The 21413-nt window shown below is 48.8% G+C and overlaps 1 protein-coding gene across 1 annotated transcript; it reads left to right on the forward strand.

Annotated features, from left to right (window-relative positions):
* The first annotated feature begins 6875 nt into the window (after positions 1–6875).
* On the forward strand, positions 6876–7391 carry LOC120662558. The gene is made up of 2 exons (XM_039941682.1): positions 6876–7088; positions 7170–7391. The coding sequence occupies exons 1-2, from the start codon at positions 6876–6878 to the stop codon at positions 7389–7391; spliced, it is 435 nt and encodes a 144-aa protein (XP_039797616.1).
* The last annotated feature ends 14022 nt before the right edge of the window (positions 7392–21413 follow it).

The raw sequence follows: 21413 nt of genomic DNA on the forward strand, positions 1-21413 counted from the left end.
CGAACAGAGACTTGAGGCTTTAAAGGTATATTTATTCTCAACTTTTAAAGTTTTACACACATAATATACACACCTCACAAGTAATTATGCATTGATTTTTTTCCTAATCTTTTGTGTCTTTTTCTATTTTTTTTACCAGCGGATTGTAAACAAGGGTTTGAATGATCGATTGGCCAAACATGGGAAGCAGCCCCTACCCGACACCAAACATGGGTTTTAACTTTCTTTGGCTTTGTTTATTTTTCATACTAATTTTTTTTACCTCAAATGAGTAATCAAATCGAGGATCAAAATCATCTTGTGCTGTTAGAAATGCGTAAGGGAACCAACAGGAGCCTTCATGATCAACAAGAGAAATATGTAAGTATGCTAGTTTTATATCACAATTTCAGCAAAATAAAAAATATGTGTTTTCCTAACCTCATACAATCCATGTACATCTGCACCACACATAGCATCAGCGTTCTGAGCAAAAGGCACACCTTGTTCTGAACATCCACCATTATGCATAAGCTAAAATAAAACCACAAAAAATTATGTGTTAATAGCTTTATAGTTTTTCATCAATACACTTTTTCTTGTATTTCTTTTACACATGGCAAACCTGTGTGCATTGGATCGAATTCCATCTATCCATATCCATCAAACTCTCATCATAAGCTTCAGCAGTCAATGACTGCCCCTTCCCCTAGTGCTACCTATGAACATTTACAAGTTTTCTTTCATTTCTATTTTCCAATCTTTTTTTCACACACCACTAAATGTTGACTTTTATAAAATTAGCACTAATGTGTTTTGTAAGGTATTTTGATTTCATACCTGAGGTGAATAGACGTGTTTATAGCTAGGATCATGAAGTTGTACTGTTGCTGCAGGTATAGAAGTCAACCTCTTATCCACACAGGCCATGCTCTTCAGCAATACCTGCAAGTGCATTTTTTCAATCATTTACTGAGGTATACAAACTTCATGCAAAACACTTTCAATTAGACTTGTTTGTTTTTGTTTTTTCATTGTATTTTTATTATAATCAAATGCATACCTCAGGCCCAAATAGATGACATGGTGATTCTTGTGAACTTCTAATCTGTTCCATCATAAGTTCTGTATACCCACCCATCATAACCTTGTTTGAGTTGTCCATATAGTTGCTTGACATCTCTGTCGCCTTTATCTGCTCAATTTGTTTGAATACCCCATCACCGGCCGGCATGCAAATTATTTCTTATTCAGTTAGGAACAAAACTTTAACAATACATACATAACAATTTTGGAATTTTTTGCATACGCCTATTTGTCAAGAGTTGTAACAAACTAGTTTGTCAAGAGTTTTTTCAACTACACTGTGCTTTTGAAACCAGAAGTTTGTTTGTTTCAAGAGTTACCATGTCTATAAGTTTTTTTTAGAATCTAGAAATTTGCTTCTCCATGTTTTTTCTTATTTCAGTTAGCATCTAAACTTATGAGCACGTACATAGCAATTCAGTTATTTTGTTGATATGCCTATTTTTGCAAAATATATCTACTCGTTCTTTGTGTGTCTGGTTAGTCAATTCATATATTTTTTTTGAAATTACACTGTGTTTTAATAAGAAGTTTCTTGTTTTCAAGACCTATCTTGTCTACATCTTTTTTCTTAGATCTAAAAAATTCCTTTTCTCCATGATTCTGATTGGATCTCCTTTTTCTTGTTCCATGTGCAATCTAGGAATAGATCTGGAAGCCAGAAGCAACAAAAAACTAGTGGATCTTAAAGGAGAACATTTTTTACCTCCATCCCTGCAGCATGAGGGTTCATTTTGTTGTCTTGTGCCCAGATACGCTCCATCCTTTGCCTTCTTTTGCTTTTAGGGAAGGGATCCTCATCCTCCATGTCCCACACGTGAGTTTTGGAAGAAAGAGTTTGGGGATGGGAGGAGGGGCGGTGATGAACAGATCTGTTCTCTCTTTCTTGTTTTTTCTTTTTTTCCTCCTATTTTTTGTTTGTTTTATGTAGGATAACGATCTGACTTGAGACTTATATGAACAGTCATGGGGGGAACAAGCACAGAAGCCCTTTTTTTGGGAGGGTTTTCATGAAAATATTTCCCGCCACCCGTCTCCTTTTTCTTGTGTTTTTTCAGGTGTCAATTATGCGCTTTATTTAGCTGGGCCCACAGCCAACAGGCAAAAAACACAAGGCCCACAGCCAACAGGCACAAAACGCAAGGCCCACAGCCAATAGGTACAAAAAATTCGGCCCACAACTAACAGGTACAAAAAAAATTGGGCCCACAGCAAACAGGCACAAAAGGCCTATACTGATAACGGGTACAACGAAACACTTGCGGGCCCGTTTTGCTATCCACAGCCAACAGACACAAAACACAAGGCCCACAGCCAACACGGTAGGAAAACAAGTGATTGATATATATTTAAATATCAATCAACTGACAAGGAGACAGATCCTTTTTTTAGAACAGCTCTTAAATGATTGATCCTCCATGTAGAAATTTTATAGCGTGGTACTCGCAAAGATTAATAAGTTGCATGCATGGATGCTATTAGTCACAGAAAATCGGTGTAAGAAATAAATAGATGGTCTTAGTGGATGGTGACATGCCATCTGATGTAGTGGATTCCTATATGACGTGGATAGCTTATATGTTGAGAGAAAAAGAGTTAATGAATCTTAGTGGGGTGCATATATATATATATATATATATATATATATATATATATATATATATATATATATATATATATATATATATATATATAGGTTATTCAGATTTTCTTCCTCCTCCGGCTAGTATGTTATCTGAGAGCTGCAAAATTGTTGTATTCAATATTGAAAATATAGTTAGAGGAAATATTATGTATAAATTTAAAATCCTTTTTTAGAGTAAAGTACAAATCCCTACGCACGTTTGACTCGATCATGATCCAAGACAATATTGTACCTTTATTTTTTTATGGAGAAAAAACTACATAAACTACTACAGAACATGCCTTTAATCCTTGCCATTTGTCTCGGTCATAGTTGGACCCGGGACTAATCTAGGAATTAGTCCCGGATCCAATACACTGCTACAAAAACTGATTAACAGCGACCTTATTTTAGCAGCTCTGAGGCAGGCACAAAAAATAATCGTCTCTGTTAATGCCCAACATTAACAGAGATGGTCAGTTCTTATTAACCGAGACGGTTGGAGAAACCGCATCTCAAAATCAATTATCAGAGGTGGTCTAACGTGATAGCCTCTGTTAGTCGTCGTATTTTCAGAGACGGTCAAGATACAACAGCCTACCTCAGTTAATGGGCGAAGCCCATTAAAAACCCATTTAATTTTTTGTAGTAGTGATAGCTAGGGGACGAAAGAGCTCTTTAATCCCGATTGGCGCCATCAACCCGGACTAAAAGTCTATCTTAATCCCGGTTTGGTGGCTCCAATAGAGACTAAAGAGCCAAAATTTTAATCCCAGTTGGTAACACCAATCCGGACTAAAGAGTGACTCTATAGTTCCGGTTGATGGTACTCAGGATGCAGGCGGGGCGGGTTGCGGCTGCCCGCCCCTCGTCCACACCTGCCGCAAACGCGTACGTGGGCTCAAGCGGGCAGTCCGCAGGTGTCCGCCAGATTTTTGCGAGCTTTGCGGGCACCCGCGTGGCTGCATGATACCCATGTGTCTTCTTCCTTGCCATCAGAAGTTCAGAAATGCAGCGTTTGCTAAGGTGATTAAGCATTGACGAAAATATTACGGTTCAAAGAGCAGGCAGGCTGTGCGGCCTGACATTCGCGGCGGCCATTTCCGCGCAGCTCCATTGACGTGCGTTGTTCAGCTCCTCGCGAGTATAAATGAGACTAGCTATTTATATACTTACTCGTTAGCTTGTAGGTTAAGAAGCTGAAGTGCTGAACACAGAGCGCTGCGCATGCAGAGCTACGCGGGCATGCGGCGGCGGACTTGCGGCTGCACGGGCATACCCGCGAGGACCGCACCAGGTACGCGGGTTTGCGGCGCGGGTTAGGTGGGTTCACGGTGCGGGCGGGCTCAGCAGGTTCGCGGCAAAGCCCGCCCCGCTTGCATCCTGAGATGTTACTAATCTGTCGGTGTTTAGCCGTCAAACCTACTCAAGGATATCCCAAGCAGTAGAATTGTAGGTAGAGAATTGCCAAGTATTGGAACCGATGGTGCAAGGAACACAAAGCTTTAGCAGGTTTGGGGCACGAGATGCATAATATCCTATGTTATGTGTGGTTGTTTGTATTACCTTAGATGAGATGATCTTTTGAGGGGGTTCCTGCCCCCCTTATATAGTCTTGGGCCAGGGGGGAGGGAGGGGGGACAGGGTTACATGGAAATCCTAGTCGAATACTAGTCAAGGGTAGTTTCCTTCTATTCGACTAATCCTACTTCTGTACGAGTAGTTACAATAGGATAAGGTACATGCCATGCGCTATCCCATAGGTTCGAATCCTAGATGGGAGTAATTTTTTTTTTGCTTTTCATAGATCTTGGGGATCGGGACTAATAATTCGGGTTTTTAGACCCAGATTCATAGTCCCGATTCCAAAACCGGGATAAAAGAAGGTTATGAACCGGTATAAATTAGACATTCTGTACTAGTGATATACTAAAATTTACAAATGAATGATTGTAAAAATTAGAATTGGCTAAAGCCTCTCAAACCTTTTATATGGAGAAGTATTGGTGTTTACAGAAATTTTGAATGGCTACTGATAATATTCCTCTTGTTAGGTGTTTCTAAGTAAATACACCAATTTGAATTTTTAAGACATTGCACAATACACAGCACAATCACTATCTCTGGTACTCACCATAGAAAATCACCCAGCTGAAATTGGAAATTTATCCTAATCTTTATAGTCTTGTTTGAAAAATGCTGGGAATAAATCAATGTTATTTATTTGTTTACGTTACTGAATAATTGACCAGCATGTAGAAATGACCGCGGGCAAGCGCTCAACAACGCACAGGCCAACGCTGAGGAACTTCATCTTCAGCGCCAGCACATGCCCCCGCCCCCGCCCCCGCCGGAGAATCAGCCCCCGCGGCCTCACTCCGGGTCGAAAGGGGGAAACCCCACCGGTTCTGCGTGGTAGCGCGCGCGGAGTCAACCGCGACATTATCAACGACGCCCGCATGCAACTCCCGCAAGAGTTCCACGCGGGCCAGAACATAGCCGCGGCAGCGATCCTTCTGCAGACACTGCCGGAGCCGCAAGACCCGGCGCAGAGGGACCTCCACCGCCAGGTTAAAAACCTGGTGGAACTCGCCGCCGTCCAACAAGTGGCAAGCTCCTCCCTGCACCGCCGCCAAGCCGCCGCCTCATGCCCGGCCGGTGGCGCAAGTCGTCCAGGGCGGGAGCCATCCGAGGCGCAGCGCGCCCCGCCAGCACTGCTAGCCGATGCGGGTGGCATGCCGATCGCGGCGCCAGCACCCGCTCCTTTCCCACCAAGGCCACCGATTCACGATCGCATCGTCCCCAACTACGACGCGTGCAGCGTGGTCCAAGGCCGCCAACAAGCGCAGCATCACGCTGACATCGACCGCGCGTCCGCCCGTGCGGAAGATGCGCGAGCATACGCTCCGAACCCGGAGTGCTCGCCGCTCCGGCGAGGGGGCGAGGGGGACGCCCCTGCGACCCCGACGTCGACCACGACCGGAGTCCGAGCCCAGACCCTCCGGGACCGCGCGCCTGCACCAGGGCGATCCGCAAGGCACTCTTCCCCAGCGTTTCCGGCCACCGGCAAACGTTGCAAAATACATCGGGGATACGAATCCCGGCGTATGGCTGGAAGATTACTGGCTCGCATGCCGAGCCGGAGGAGCGAACGACGACCAGTTCATCATCCAATACCTCTCAATCTGCCTGGGAGAGAACGTCTGCGCCTGGCTGGAGTTCTTGCCTGCCGACACCATCGGCAGCTGGGCGGACCTCCAGAAAGTTTTCGTCGGAAACTTCCAAGGTACGTACGTTCAACCCGGCAACTCTTCGGACCTCAAGAGTTGCAAGTATGAGCCCGGCGAGACCCTGCGCGACTACATCCGGCGCTTCTCCAAGCAATGCAACTCGCTCCCTGACGTCATTGACGCTGACGTCATCAGCGCATTCCTCAGCGGGACATGCTGCAAGACCCTGGTTCACAAGCTAGGGTGCCAGAAGCCGTGTACCACTCGCGAGCTTCTGGACATCGCCACCAACCATGCCTCCGACGAGGAGGCGGCGGGAGCCGTCTTTGTGCGGGAGCAACCCGCAGCGAAGGCGAAGCGGGACAGCCCCAACGGGCCCTCCGCGGGTTGCGAGGGGAGGAAGAACAAGAAGAACCGCCGGCAACCCGCCGCTAGCGAAGTCGCGGCGGCCGACCGGCAAGATAAGCGCCCTCCTAGGAACAATCACTTCGACCAGCTCCTGGAGAAGCCGTGCACCAACCATGGCTATCCGGTGAGTCACAAGTTCAAGGATTGTGACATGATGAAGCGCCTTCTCCGCAGGATAGCCAAGTCCGACGGTGACGGCGGCGACAAGCAGCCTCCCCTAGACCAGGACAAGGAGAAGCCTGCGGAGGAATCGTTCCCCCAGGTGGACCGGTGCCTCGTCATCATCGGCTGCTTGGAAGATGACTATTCCAGGCGCCAGCAGAAGGTGCGACTTAGTGAAGTCTGTGCCGCCAGAAGCACCATCCTAGGAAGCTGAAATGGGTGTCCACGCCCATCATCTTTGACCAGGATGAGCACCCGGTCACTATCCCTCGACCGGGGAGCTACCCACTCATCGTCGACCCCGTTGTCAGCAACATGCGCCTGTCCAAGGTGCTGATGGACGGGGCAGCAGCCTCAACATCCTGTACATTGACACTCTTGAAGCCATGGGGATCCCGCGAGCCTGTCTGCGGGCCTCTCTCTTCCCCTTCTATGGTATCCTGCCGGGTATGAAAGCATACCCACTTGGCAACCTCGACCTGCCGGTCACGTTCGGCGGCAGGACCAACTACTGCACCGAGACCCTCACTTTCGAGGTGGTAGATTGGAAGGGGGCGTATCACACCATTCTCGGGTGCCCCGCCTACGCCAAGTTCATGGTGGTGCCCAACTACACCTACCTCAAGCTCAAGCTGCCAGGGCCAAACGGTGTCATCACCGTGAGCGGCTCCTTCGAGCAGGCCTACGTCAGTAGTCGCGAGCACTTTGACCTCGCCACCACTGTCGCGGACTCGGCGGAGCTCAGCCAGCTTCGCGCCACCACCGCCGAGTGTCGCCCTGACCCTGGCAAGCCTAGCCAGGCACCGACTTTTGTCTCGGCCGAGGAGACCAAGTCGGTCGCGGTCGACGATGCCGACCCGACCAAGACGGTGCAAGTTGGCTCTCAGCTGTCGGCCAAATAGGAACTCGCGCTCGTCGACTTCCTCCGCACCAACAAGGACACTTTTGCATGGAAGCCATCCGATATGCCGGGCATCCCGAGGGAGGACGCCAAGCACGAGCTCCGCATTTTGCCGGGATCCAAGCCTATCCAGCAACGACTGCGCCGCTTCGACGAAAAGGGCGTAGGGCCATAGGAGAGGAGTTAGCTAAACTGTTAGCTGCAGGCTTCATAAAAGAAGTCTACCACTCCGACAAGCAATGGATGATGTGTGTTGATTACACCAGCCTGAACAAGGCGTGCCCCAAAGACCCTTTTCCTTTTCCTAGGATAGATCTGATAATCGATTCTACTTTTGGATGCGAGATCTTATCTTTCCTAGATTCTTACTCGGGCTATCACAAGATAGCGATGAAGGAATCCGACCAGCTCGCGACATCCTTCATCACCCCTTCGGTTCTTACTGCTACGTCTCTAAGCCGTTCGGGCTTAAGAACGCGGGCGCGATGTACCAGCGTTGCATGCAGGCCTGCTTCTCCGACCAGATCAATCCGTCGACCAACCCCGACCGAGCAGATCTGCCTCGAGCAACGGTCGCGGTCTACGTCGATGACACCGTCGTCAAGACGCCGTGCGCGAACGACCTGGTCGCTACCCTGAGCGCCACATTCACTAACCTCAAGAGGTTTATCATCAAGTTGAACCCCGAGAAGTGTACGTTCGGGGTCCCCAAAGGCAAACTCCTTGGATACATGGTGTCCGAGCGTGGCATCGAAGCCAACCGTGACAAAATCGCGGCCATAAGCAACATGGGTCCAATCCAAGGCATCAAGGGCGTCCAGAGGTTGACTGGGTGCCTAGCAGCCCTCATCCGGTTCATCGCCCGACTGGGCGAACGAGGACTACCACTGTACAAACTCCTCAAGAAGTCCGACACCTTTGTCTGGACAGAGGAGGCATAGGCAGCCCTCGACCGGCCGACTGAAGAGTCTCCTGTCCTCTGCTCCAGTGCTTGTCGCGCCGGACCCTTGCGAGCCACTTCTGCTCTACCTAGCCGCCACTAACCATGTGGTCAGTGCCGCTTTAGTGGTACAAAGGGAAGAGCCAGGACACACCCTCAAAATCCAACGACCTGTGTACTTTGTCAGCGAGGTACTGACAGACACCAAGTCGCGGTACCCGCAGACACAGAAACTGCTTTACGCCGCCGTCATGGCAACCAAGAAGTTGCAACACTACTTCACCGAGCACGAGTTGTCGGTCGTCACTTCGTTCCCACTGGGCGAGGTAGTCCGCAATCGCGACGCCGTAGGGCGGATCTCCAAATGGGCGGTCGAGCTGATGGGCTATGACATCAAGTTTGTGCCACGCACAGCGATAAAGTCTCAGGCCCTGGCCGACTTCATCGCCGAGTGGACGGAAGTCCAAGCCCCGACCCTAGAAATCTCCCATGAGTACTAGACCTTCTATTTCGATGGTCGGTCATGGGACGCGTGGGGCCGGAGTGGTCTTGGTCTCCCTAGAGGGAGGAAAATTCTAGTACGCAGTTTGCCTCCACTTCCCCGCGTCCAACAACGTCCCCGAGTACGAAGCGCTGATCAGCGGCCTTCGTATAGCCATCAACATCGAGGCGACTCGCCTCTACGTCTACGGCGACTCAAAGCTGGTGGTCGACCAAGTCATGAAGAACTCCAACTGCGAGAGTCCTCTCATGGACGCGTATTGCCAGAAAGTCGGAAAACTGGAAGGAAAATTCCGAGGCTTGGAGCTTTACCACATCCCGCAAAAACAAAACCCCGACGCGGATGCTCTAGCAAAGATGGCCGCCGAATGCCAGTCGGTGCCCAGTGGTGTTTACATCAATGACCTGAATATGCCATCAGCGCGAGAGAAGCCGCCGATTGCGGAAAAGAGCCCAGGAAAAAAATAGAGCATGCGTCCACCGACCCAGCCCCTGACCAAGCACCCAGGGACCCGCAATGCCTGGCCACCGGTTAGCCTGAGCCAAGCCAAGCAGACAACACAGACTGGAGAGGTGACCTACCGGCTTATCTCCTCTAGGAAGTCCTCCCTGAGGATCGCAATGCAGCTCGCCGGATTGCCCGACGAGCAAAAATGTTTGCCGTAATCGACGGCGAACTTTACAAACGCAGCCCCTCAGAAACCAGTATTCTCATGAAGTGCATCTCTATTGCCCAGGGCAAGGAGCTCCTCCTTGAAATACATGCTGGGATCTATGGACACCATGCTGCACCACGCTCCCTAGCCGGAAAAGCCTTCTGACAAGGCATTTATTGGCCCACGGCCCTACGGAACGCGGAGGAAATTGTCCGCGCATGCAAGGGCTGCCAGTTCTACGCGAAACAAACCCACCTGCCAGCCCAAGCCATACAGACCATTCCCATAACATGGCCATTTGCCATGTGGGGTCTGGACATGGTCGGGCCGCTACGAAAGGCACCAAGAGGGGTCACACACTTGCTTGTCGCAAACGACAAGTTCACCAAATGGATAGAGGCAAAACCAATCACCACGATTGATTCCAAGGAGGCCGTCAAGTTCTTCTTGGACATCATCTACAGGTTTGGCATGATCAATTCCATCATCACCGACAACGGAACCAACTTCATGGGCCAATACTTTCAAGATTTTGCGGAAGGATACGAGATCCGGATCGATTGGGCATCGGTCGGACACCTGCGCACAAATGGGCAAGTAGAAAGAGCCAACGGCTTAATCCTCCAAGGGCTCAAACCTTGAATTTTTTACCAGCTCAAAAAATCCGCAGGTCGTTGGGTGGACGAACTGCCAGCAGTGCTCTGGAGCTTGCGCACCACGCCTAACCGCTCGACGGGGCTAACCCCCTTCTTCCTAACATACGGTTTCGAGGTTGTACTCCCTTCTAACCTGGACTACGGCGTGCCGAGAGTCAAAGGCTTTGACACAGCAACGGCAGCCGAAGCCCAGAGGGATGCCATGGAGCTCTTAGAGGAAGCCCGGTTGGCGACATTAAACCGATTGGCCCGTTACCAACAAACTCTGCGCAGGTACCACGAGAGGAGGATATGGGATAGGACGCTGCAGGTCGGAGATCTAGTCTTGCAACGAGTCATGTCGATGAAGGACAAGCACAAGCTCTCGCCACCATGGGAGGGACCCTACACCATCGCAGAGGTCATACGCCCAGGCATCTACAGGCTAAAAGGCTCTGATGGTAACACTCTGACCAACACCTAGAACATAGAGCAGTCGCGTCGTTTTTTTCCGTAAGAGCACAACGGATCGCTCTAGCGCCCCGACACAGCTACTTCGGCTCGGAGCACTCGGGGCCCGACACCTGTCGATTTTTCTCCCCGCACACCACAGTGGCCTCTTCCGGTGCGCCGACTCGGTCACTCCCGGCTCGGAGGCGCTCGGGAACCCAGTACATGTCATTTTCTCTTCGCAGCACACACGCTCTCTGGTTTGTAGCACCCCGACCCAACTGCACTTGGCTCGGAGAGCTCGGGGGCTAGACCATGGTCTTCGACCATCCTACTTTTCACTGTTCTTTGCCTCTGTAGCCCCTTGGCCTGAGCACTCTCAGGCCAAGGCGCTCGGGGGCATCACTGGGACGAACCGTGCAGCGCACGTGCACCATTTCCTCTTGTCACTCGACACACTTTTCTCTACCGTTTCGCATTTTCTATCCCACTCAAACGTTTTTCCCAAACTACCCGATCAATCAAATCCGTGTAACGGTCTACGATGACTGGCGACTGACGCCTCTGGGCCAGCTTCCGGCTACACATCGAGCCTACGATCAGCACGCTGTTTCGAAAGAAAGGATGTAGAGGGCAAGAACGTTCACGAGCAAGCAGAAAAGTGAACGGTGAAGCTCGTTTGGAAAAATAAAAATTTACTTTGCCCACAAGCGCGGATTGTTCTTTCCTCTACTATTTGCCTCACACAAAGCAAAAACTAATACAAGCTATTTATTTTTGCAATGGCGGATCCACGCCCGAGGGAAGAACGACCGATCCACCAGTTGACGAAGCATCCGCCACGACTCCGTCGCCGCCCCCATCGCACACCTCCAGCTCCCGCTCAACGCGTTGGACGTCCCTCACCGTTGCAAAGGGCAGACCCTGTGCAATCTTGACAGCGATAGGCTCTAGCTTCCTTGCCACCACGAGGGCGTCGTCATATGGTCGCCCGGCGGAGAGATCACCGTCAAGGCCTGCCAGATCTAGCTCCGGATGCCGCTCAGCGCAGTCGAGGCCCCATGGTAGGCCGCCAAAGCTGTCAACACGGCTAGCTCCCCGGGGATTTTCTGAAGATCATCCTCTAGGGGACTGGATGGCGGAGTGCCAAGGACACAGGAGCAAATTTATCGTGCTGACGACCGCAACTGATCAAGTTCATGACACAGGGACTGGTTCCGACTAGTCATCTTTGCACGAGAAATTGCAACACTGTGAAATCACGCTGCAAACATGATCGAAAGAAAGGAGGTGACGGCGAAAAGTACCTGCCCCGGAAGGACTCGCGGCACACGTGCGGCAGGCCGCGCGGCGGAGTGTTGGACTCCTCGTCACGCAGACGCTTGCCGTTGGCCATGGGGAGAGCGCGGCGACGACAACGAAGGCGGTTAGCCCTTCCCTCTCTTCTTCCTCTTCTCATGCCTTGCTCCTTTCCTCTTGCTCTCCTTCCGCGGACTGACAGGCAGTGGCGTCAATGGAGACGAAGCGGCGAAAGCAGGTTAAATAGGCGCGCGTCATCACTCCGCAGCAGTTCCAGAGCGAAGCGACGCCTCAAAGCACGAGCCAGGACACGCGGCCCTCTCTGCGGCAATCGGCGCGATGCTTCATCTTACGGGTGCATTCCCCACAATTTCAATTAAAACCCTCACCGTCCATTTGTTTCCAATTGCAGGGAAGGCGGCGAACCATTTTGATGCCTCAAACGAATCTTAACCGCACGATTTGATTCAAGTTTCAAAGGCCAGTCCGCTAAGGGCTCCACGCTGCCTTGACTGAAAGAGCCAGGGAAGAAAAACTGAGACGAGCACCAAGCAGCCCAAGCTCGACCTGCCCTGGCAGCAAACGGGTCATCTCAACCTTTCTTGTCCGATCCGGCCTTGTGCGTCCCACGAAATCCCCTCCAGGGGGGAGGCCATCGAGCCCCCCCCGAGCCGGCGGACGGCTCGGGCATCTGACTGGGATGCGGACCGTTGAGTAGTGGAGTGCTCCCAGCGGGGCTCCTTGACCCCGCCGTCCGCGACGGGGGCGGACTCCACTCAAATTGTCCTTAATTGGGCCTACTCGTTATCGAGCTCACCGAACCCGCCATTCGGGGCCACCGAGGTCAAGTGGTAGGGTTCACCACCTCCGATCCCCAGCGATCGCAGTGGAGTTCACCAACCGTTGAGGCACAAAAACGAAAACATGGCCATAAAATGTACAAACAAAATAAGAATGCCTCTGGCAATTTTATTCATTTTCTTCTCAAGACTATCGGCCAAGAGCCATTACAACAAACAAAAGCTAGCTGCCTCCGACCCAGAAGAGCAGTTGGTACAATGGATCAAATCCGTTCACTCCCACGAGGGAGCTACAAATGGGGCCTAAGGCAGTGGCTGCTACGCGTCAAGGCGGAGGACATGGCCAAAGAACGTCGCAAGAGTTCTTCTAGCAACCTCGCAAGCCTTCTTCTAGCACCAGCCGCGCCGATGAGTCTTCGGAGCTGATGTTAGCCCGGACTCCTCGCCGATGTAGCTCCCTGTTATCTTCCTCAGGCACTGGAAGACGGGACAAGATCTCCTTGCCCTAGCCGCTTTGCCTTCCAGTCGCCACTCAAAAAACCACCCGCCTCTGGCCGGAGACGCGAAGACCGTCCTGGGTGCAAGACCACCCTGCCAACGGAGAGAGGAACCCTTGACCGTCCCCCGCTGCCACAAAGCGCAGTTCCAAACTGCGCCGCCTTCCATATGTAGCTGGAGGATGAGGCAGCGGGTCCGTAGCTCCGCACTAGCGGCGCGTGATGCACCCACCTGAAGTCTCGGGGGAGCGGCACCAGCAAGTGGGATGGGTAAGGGCAGCCCCCGTGGTAGGTTAGGTCCATCACCACCAGGTCACCGGGCCGACGCCGAGGAGAGATCAAGAAGGCCACCAGCAAAGCTGGGAGCCCCCCACGCCTATTGGCGAGGGAGCCAGCAGACCAGTGGCCTGGCCTGCCAAACTCCGGCAAGCAACCTTCGCACTCCTTGGTGCCGGACATCGGTTGGCGGGATGAACATGTTGACGTGGCACCGCCTGAGGAAGATACTCCGCCGCTCGCAAGCATTCTTCTAGCACCAGAGAATAGGACGTGCCCACCCTCATCTGGAAGACGAGCATATGGGGTGTGAGGAAGAAAACTATCAGAAAAATCTCCATGATCTTTTTCTTGTGTGGAACCTAGCGTCCATAACGCCCCTATTAATAGGCGAACGTGGGCATGAACGGACGTGGCACCCAACGGACTGGTCAAACGTGGCGCACCAAAAGTCCTCATCAAACTGCACGCCCCTCTTCAATGCTAGAGGACCGGGCCCAGCGCGCCGAGCGACCGTCGCGCCACTCGGGGTTCCGCCACCGTACGCCCCACCAGTAAGAAGCGACTCCCAGCGGGGGAGAAGCCGATGCACCCGCAGCACGGTGACGGGATGTGCCGGCAGGCCTCGATATTCCGTGGTGCCAGCCCTCCAGCCAGCCATCAAGACTGGCACGCCTCTGTCACGCCAGCACTATCACCCGCCGAAAGCTAGGCGCGCGAACAGGCAGATGGGACGCCCCGACCGGGAACCATCAAGACAGGTCCAATGGCTTCACGATTACGAAAATCGCAAAGCCACTCGGGGGCGTCTGATGGGGGTGTAAACCCGGGGTCCCTAACTGGCCCGCCTCAAACAGTATTGACCCAACAACCCATTGGGCTCACCGCAGCACAGCCCACCAACCGGTACGGGCGACTGCCTTTCCTCAGCACCCAACACAACCAAAGGCTGGCCCTCCGGAGACACATGGAGGCCGCCGGACCTAGCGCCCTCGGGTCAGCGCTGTACCGAGTAACCCGGGCAATGCGCTCCAAGACTGCCGCCCCGTACAACGGGCGTGCCAGTCAAGCCTGGTCCTGTACAGGCTCCCACGACGCCCGCTCCTCTATTCACGCCGCGCGTACGAGATCCACAGGACCCCCTGACAGGGGCACAGTGCCGGCGGTGCAGGCCACATGACGCAACGGGAGAGAGCGTCAATGAGCACCGCCTCCCACGCCGTAATAATAGCTTACCCTGCGCACGACTCTATTACGCCAGCAGGTGTGACCGGACAGCACCGCCTGACCGTGGTAGGGCACCCCTCAGCGGGCGTGCCGTCCTTCAGAAAGAAGCCACGTCGGAAGGACGTGTGGCAGCGCTACGGACGGAGGAGCAGGTACGGGCGTACAGGATGGGAGACAACCTCCGAGCGACCGCCCGAGTGGCAAGGCCACCCCGGCTGACCGAGGACGGGACAGCACCTAGATAACCCGTTGCCCAAGAAAACCAACCAGGCTCAAGACTCTCCACTCCCGATCGACCGAGTGGGCCCCGACGACTGACGAAGATGAAGGACCCCCAGGAGGAGCCAAGACACCACGATAGATATATGTAAACAGGGGGCCCCACCTTGAACTATAAAAGGGGAAGCACCCCACGTAGGAAAGGGTTGGACTCCTAGAGGTTCGACTCCAAGAAAGCATACTGTTTGAAAGGCTTGTAAGCTCCCCTCTGAACTTTGAGCACTCGGGCTCGAGAGCAATAGAGCGAGAACACCACCCTCATACTGGACGTAGGGCATTTCCGGCCCGAACCAGTCTAAATCCTCGAGTCTTTGCGTGCTAGACCATATCCTATCAAGCGCACAACAAACGAGCAATCGAGTAGTTTAGTAGTCGCCCATTCTCCGTAGCGACATCATCATTTAGTACCGGTTGGTGTTATTGACTGTACTAAATGACCGCGCCATTTTGGTATCGAGCCGAAACACCAACCGGTACTAAAAAATGACTTTTAGTACCGGGTGGTGTTATGACCCGGTATTAAATGGCATTAGAAGGCGTCAAAATTTTGAACCGGTACTAAATGCACCCCAAGGCTATTTAGTACCGGTCCTAAATGTGACCGGTACTAACACTCATGGACAAATGACTAGTTTTCTGGTAGTGTGGCCAACATATATAGCCCTTTATGAGAACATGTTTTATTGAGTATCTAATTGTAAGATGCTTCCATATATACAGCAAACAAGTTGCTACTAGCTAGCTTCCTTGGAGAAAGTGTTCCTGATGTTTTTTCGGGCTCTGCTAATAAGAGCGCGCGCGCCAGGAGGCTTTCTAGCGCTCGATCGGACAGTGGGTGACTTTTTTCTTTTCGAGAAAATTTCTTTTCCCACAACTTTCTATTTTTAGAAAGTTACTTATTATAACATATGTATGTATAATTTTTTCAGACAACTATCGAACTGATATTTTCAATATAACTATTAGATGATAATTTTTTAGCAAATCTTTTACGATACTTCTAATGTTTATGCATAATTTTTTCCAACCAACTTTTTATAGGATAATTTTTTTAACACGACATGTGCAAAATTTATGCATAACTTTGTTTAGCTTCCTTACTAAAATGATAACTTTGAACATAACTGTCAAGAAAACTTCTTCACACAATTTTTATGCATAAGTTTGTCATACAACATGTAAAATACAATTTGTCGAGATAACTTTTTGACATACTTGTAGGAAATATTTGTCAAAAGAACATCTCGAAAAGAACATAAAAGAGGTAAACAAAAAGATTGAAAAAGAAAAATAAAGAGAATACTAGTTAGTTCAAATACATAGGGTTACGTGGCCGAGGCCTCTCACGTAGTATACACGACAAGCATGGGCGCACACACATAGCTTCCGTCGCTGTCACGCGTCGTAGGCCGCGAAGCTAGCTGTGAGAATGTGTAGTCAGATTAACGTGCAAGGATGGAACTGGATAAAAAATAAAAATCGTTGGGGGCCACCCACGTGAAACTGAGCTGGGTCAGGAATCGAGCGCCAGCACGCTCGCTGACGCTCGCCCGTGGAATTGGATTCTCGTGTTTTTTCGGGTAATGTTCTGTGAAGAGGTTCGACCCGCAGAGTCCAAGAGGTACATTGCCTGTGAAGTTTGCCCAGCCCATGGGACTGCCAATTGTTCAGTTGTATTGGAAAGCACGTACAGTTCTAGAAAGCCTAGGATGTTAAGCTACATAGACTTGACCCTGCCGAATCTGGTCGGTGCCTTTTAGTTTTTGAGGATCAGATTCCATCCTCCACTCTTGCAATGGTCTCAAACAAATCATGCAATGATTGTCTGTTCAATTTTAATTTCTGCGAGGAGTTATCCATTCACTCTTTCTTCATGTGCGATCTCTAGTTTTTTTCCTCTGCACAAAGATAATCAATTTACTTCAGTTTCAGGTTTCACTTCTGTTGGAATTTAGGTAGTGTTTGGTTCATCCAATTTGCTTCGGGAACTGATTAAAATGTAGATAGATAATATAACGTTGTTTCGTGTTTGTTTCGGGTGCTCTGTAACAAGATAGCGTGCAATCGCATCCCCTCCCGTCCCGCTTTCTTTTGCCTGCGCTTGTCCCGATTGGCCAGGCCCCCATCACTCCCGCATAGCACTATCACCGGCTGTTTCCGATCCCTCTCCATTACCAGATGAGCACCAAACAATCACAGGATTTAGTTACTGTTTTCAAGTCACAGCGGTAATCAAATCCATTATCGTTTGCGCTTACATTCTCCTAACCAAACAGCACCTTAAACTTCAGAGTCCAGCAGTCGAGCTGTCCAAAATACCTGATATGAAAACCATCTAATAAAAGCTCTTGATATGATCCGGTCTCATTGGACCCCACTGGGGACTGGGGAGTGGGGACCAATGCAAGTGATAGAGCAAATGAGCATCTAGCCCCGGCCGTATGGGCATGGCAGCCCAGCCGTCCAGCACTAGTGAAATTCTTATGTTTAAGTTTAATTGATGGTTCCTCGAAACAATATGTTGGTAGTTTTCTATTGCTGATAGGATGAACATTAGATCACTATTAAATGTCCACCTATCTTCAGAAAAATAAGAAAGAGAAGAGGATTTAAAATTTGCATTCCATCCAGTCACACTGATTGCGGGCATGCTACGGAAACAGGTAGTTTGCCGAGCGCAAAAAAACGTGCCACCCTCGGCATAGCTCTCGGCAAATCTTCATTAGGCAGTCGGCAAACAGCCGGTTTCCGGTAGTGGGACTACTTTGGAACACAATGGATGGGCAAATTGTTGATTAAATTCTGAGAAGTACTACCTAGATATAAAACAAGATAGTCAACCGCTTAAACATATGGCCAAATAAGCACACGCATTTTGATGCTAAACTTTTAATGCACAAGAATTGATTGTTGTTTAATTAATTTGTCAGCAAATAAGAACTGATTTTCCCCACAACAAATATTTGCTAGGGTAAGACTGGTTTCATGGAAACACACTGTTTCTGCTTTAGGAATGGACTTGGTGTTATATATACGCATCATCAACATTACTTAATTTTGTTAACCCTGACGAGTCTCTTTAAACACTCAAGATTATAACAACTTGTCCAGTCGATGTCAAAAGGAAAAAGTAGATAAAAACCTATCCGTCCATTCTGCTTCTCTGCATTGCCGTTAGCAGAGTTGTTTACAACTTTAGTACAATAATAGAGTCAAAAGGAAAAAAAATAAAACACACTTTAAAGTTGTCAACCAATATACTGATTAACAACCCTTTCTAAAAGGGATGGTTCCTTAAATCACCACAAGCTCCTACTACATACAGTTAGCAGAGTTTTTAGCTTCCTTGGACAAAGTATATTCCGGATGTTCGTGTGGGTAATATCCCATGAAGGGCATCGAGTCAACCAGAGGCCCAGGTGGAAGCGCCTGTGGTGGCGCTTCAGCCTGGTAAGTCTTGAACAAGGTTCTGAATAGCGGGCTAAGGGGTTTAGCGGCTAGACTCTGAAAACAGCTAATAGCGGGTTAAATGAGGCTATAGCGGGATATAGCGGCTAAATTACACGTGAGTTCAAATAGCGGCACCATGCATAAATAGCTATAGCAGTCTATAGCAGAAGTTATAGCGGGAGATTTAAAACTTTGGTCTTGAATGGGTGAGGAGGAGGCGCCCGGCGTTGCTGCTCCGGAGGTGGCGCCAGCTGCTGATACGTCTTTGATGGCTGACGAGCAGGAGCAGGCCATGGAGCCTGCGGGGGCGGTGGTGCCTGTGATCTCACAAGTGCCGGCTGCGGTGGCGGCTTGTGCATCATTGTAGGTTGCACATCAGAAGGGATTGTCTGCGTACACGGTGACCACGGATCATGTACCTTTGGCAATCCTAGCGGCAGAAGAGTTTGAGGCCATGTTTGCTGCTGTGTCGACGGCGATGGTGGTTGATAGTGTGTCTCAATGGATGGAACATGGTGAGGAGGATTGTTGATCTGCTGGCCTGGTGGTGCCGGTGGAAGCTCCGGAGGCTGCTGTCCAGAAGTTGGTTTAAGGTGATCAGGTACAGTTATAACCTGCGGTGGCGGTGGCAATGGCTGTGGATGCGCCCCCTGCTGGTATTGTTTGATGGAGTCTTGTTCAGGTTCCTTGTTGGAGCCGCCACCGCCGCAGCAGAACCAGATGCTGCAAGAGATGTTGCTGCAGGAAAAGGTGAAACTTGGGCATGCAGAGGACATGCTATATTTGTTGAGCGATCAAGCAATCTAGGGCAGGTCTTGTTTCCCCTAGCGATATCGTCTACAGGTCTTGGCAGCAAAGCGCAGGCTGCTTTGCTTATGGGTTGTGTAGGGTAGTACCCATATATAATGTCTAAGGCTTTCAGTGTAATGAGGCCGGATTAGCTTGTGTGGTAGGCATGAATTTACATTGACTTGACCTGTCAGATCAAATATACGGTCGGTGTCTTTAGTTAGGAACTTAGGATCAGATTCGATCTCCACTCATGATGTGGCCTCACCAAATAATAATACATAGATCCTATCAAGGGAGATTACTAGCTATATATCTTAAGACTATTAGTCAGGAAGTTAACATTTGGTCCCTTTAGGCGAAAATGATTGATTAATTACTGTATGGCTCTAACCTAGTATAATTTCTAGCTCTGTCCCTGGTCCAATCCAGTTTCATTAGGGGTGTACAAATAAATATATATATTTGCAGGTGTTTCATCGAATGGGCATGTGTTTCATGAGATTATACTATTATAGAAATACATGATTGAGTCAAAACTACTATATTGGATGCATAGGTATGGTTTTGAATCAACAAAAGAATTGTTGCAACTAATGTACAGAAAACATTTGATCAGGTTTTACTCTTAGTAGGCTCATAGTCTGAGAATATGAAGTGCCCAACTGCTAGGTTGCAGCCTTACGTTGCAATTAGGTGAAAAAAGGATAGTAACAATGCTATTTCATATATATTTTGTGCAGAGCGTTCCATTGTAATAAGAAAACCCGATCATGCATGTACATGCACAGAAGGTATAAATTCCAAGTGTCAGCTCCTGCGGTAAATATTCACCTCTTGGCCTGCAGAATATGGTTCTAAAGTTGTGGATAGATCTTCCTCGACAGATGAGAGACATACAAAAAAATCCATACAGTGTTCACACATAGTAATCAATGATCAGAGAAAATATCTGATGGAAGACATTAATGATCCTTTTGGTTAACAACAGTAGTAAGTTCTAGGTTGTTGTATTTCTTAATCACTGTTATGAAATATATAGTTGTAATCACATTTTTATGTATATTTTATTTGTAGCAAAGAAAAAAAAGAGAGATGGATAAACCTCTTAGAATTCAAAGTTCAGAAGATGCTCGTGTAGTCAGTTAGCATCCAGAAAGTGTTAGCAGGACCAATAATTACCTGCATGCCGGCCTACTACACAGGGGCATTCTTCTGGGAATTTGTTGACTAGGACGAGCATTTAGATAAGGACATCTAGGTTATATGTATCCGCTTTGGTATGTAAACAAATGCTCCTAAAGGAGATATGAAAGTTACGAATATATGCCATATGTCTATATGATGATGAGGAACATCTCTGAATTACAGGGGTCGAATATGTGACTGCTTCTTTATTTGCATCTGGGTTATTGGGAATGCATGATATATATGTGATGCAAAAAAATAATTATTTAAGTTAGAAGAAGTTATTAGTACTGTTGGAGACGAGGGCCTGTACATATTATATTGGCTACGCACATAATTTGTCCTATATATCAGTACACCACTACAAGAAAAGTGGGCATTAGCTCAAATGATTCATTACAACTTTTCTATTTTCTAGCTGTTGATCGACTATAGCTACATATCTATATATGAATCAATTTCATCCACTCCCTTAACGGTTTTCCTAGTGAATTGTGCATCTTCCATGTTCTATAATAGTATATTTCAAATAGTTTGCATATTTAGTATTAGGATACATATATTTAGTTAAACATTGAGCGAATATAACAATTTACCAAAGGGATCACGATGTTAATATAGGAAGAGTTATGAAAATTTTCATAAAATCAATCTAATCTGATCAATAGACTTAAACATATAAGTCCCTCTCCGAATATAATAACACTGCGATGCTTCATACAGTTCCAATGGAATCGCCTATTCTAATTATGTTGACTGAAAGTTCCATATCCATATAAAGATCCAGATTGGCTGCTTCTAGGTAAGCTTTAATTTGAAACCACCTAGCCCGCTAGATTTAACAAATAAAGGAATAATAGCTAAGACAATGAATGAACTAATACACACTCTTTATTGATAAAATAGAGATGTTTTAAACAACCACTACAAAACAAACATATCATAAAATGGTGCGAATATATCATAAAAGTATAATAGTACCTTTTCCTGCGTCATGCGTCATAGAATGCTCTTAGTGATGATGCTTAGGAAATCA

The sequence above is a fragment of the Panicum virgatum genome, chromosome 2N (assembly GCF_016808335.1).
Source record: "Panicum virgatum strain AP13 chromosome 2N, P.virgatum_v5, whole genome shotgun sequence".
Classification (NCBI taxonomy): Eukaryota; Viridiplantae; Streptophyta; class Magnoliopsida; order Poales; family Poaceae; genus Panicum; species Panicum virgatum.

Excerpts from the sequence above, each read along its gene's own strand:
- LOC120662558 (XM_039941682.1), top strand. The coding sequence starts at position 6,876 with ATGGGGATCCCGCGAGCCTGTCTGCGGGCCTCTCTCTTCCCCTTCTAT. Across the intron at positions 7,089-7,169 it reads CCGCCTACGCCAAGTTCATG|GCCTACGTCAGTAGTCGCGA; the intron begins GTGGTGCCCAAC and ends TCCTTCGAGCAG.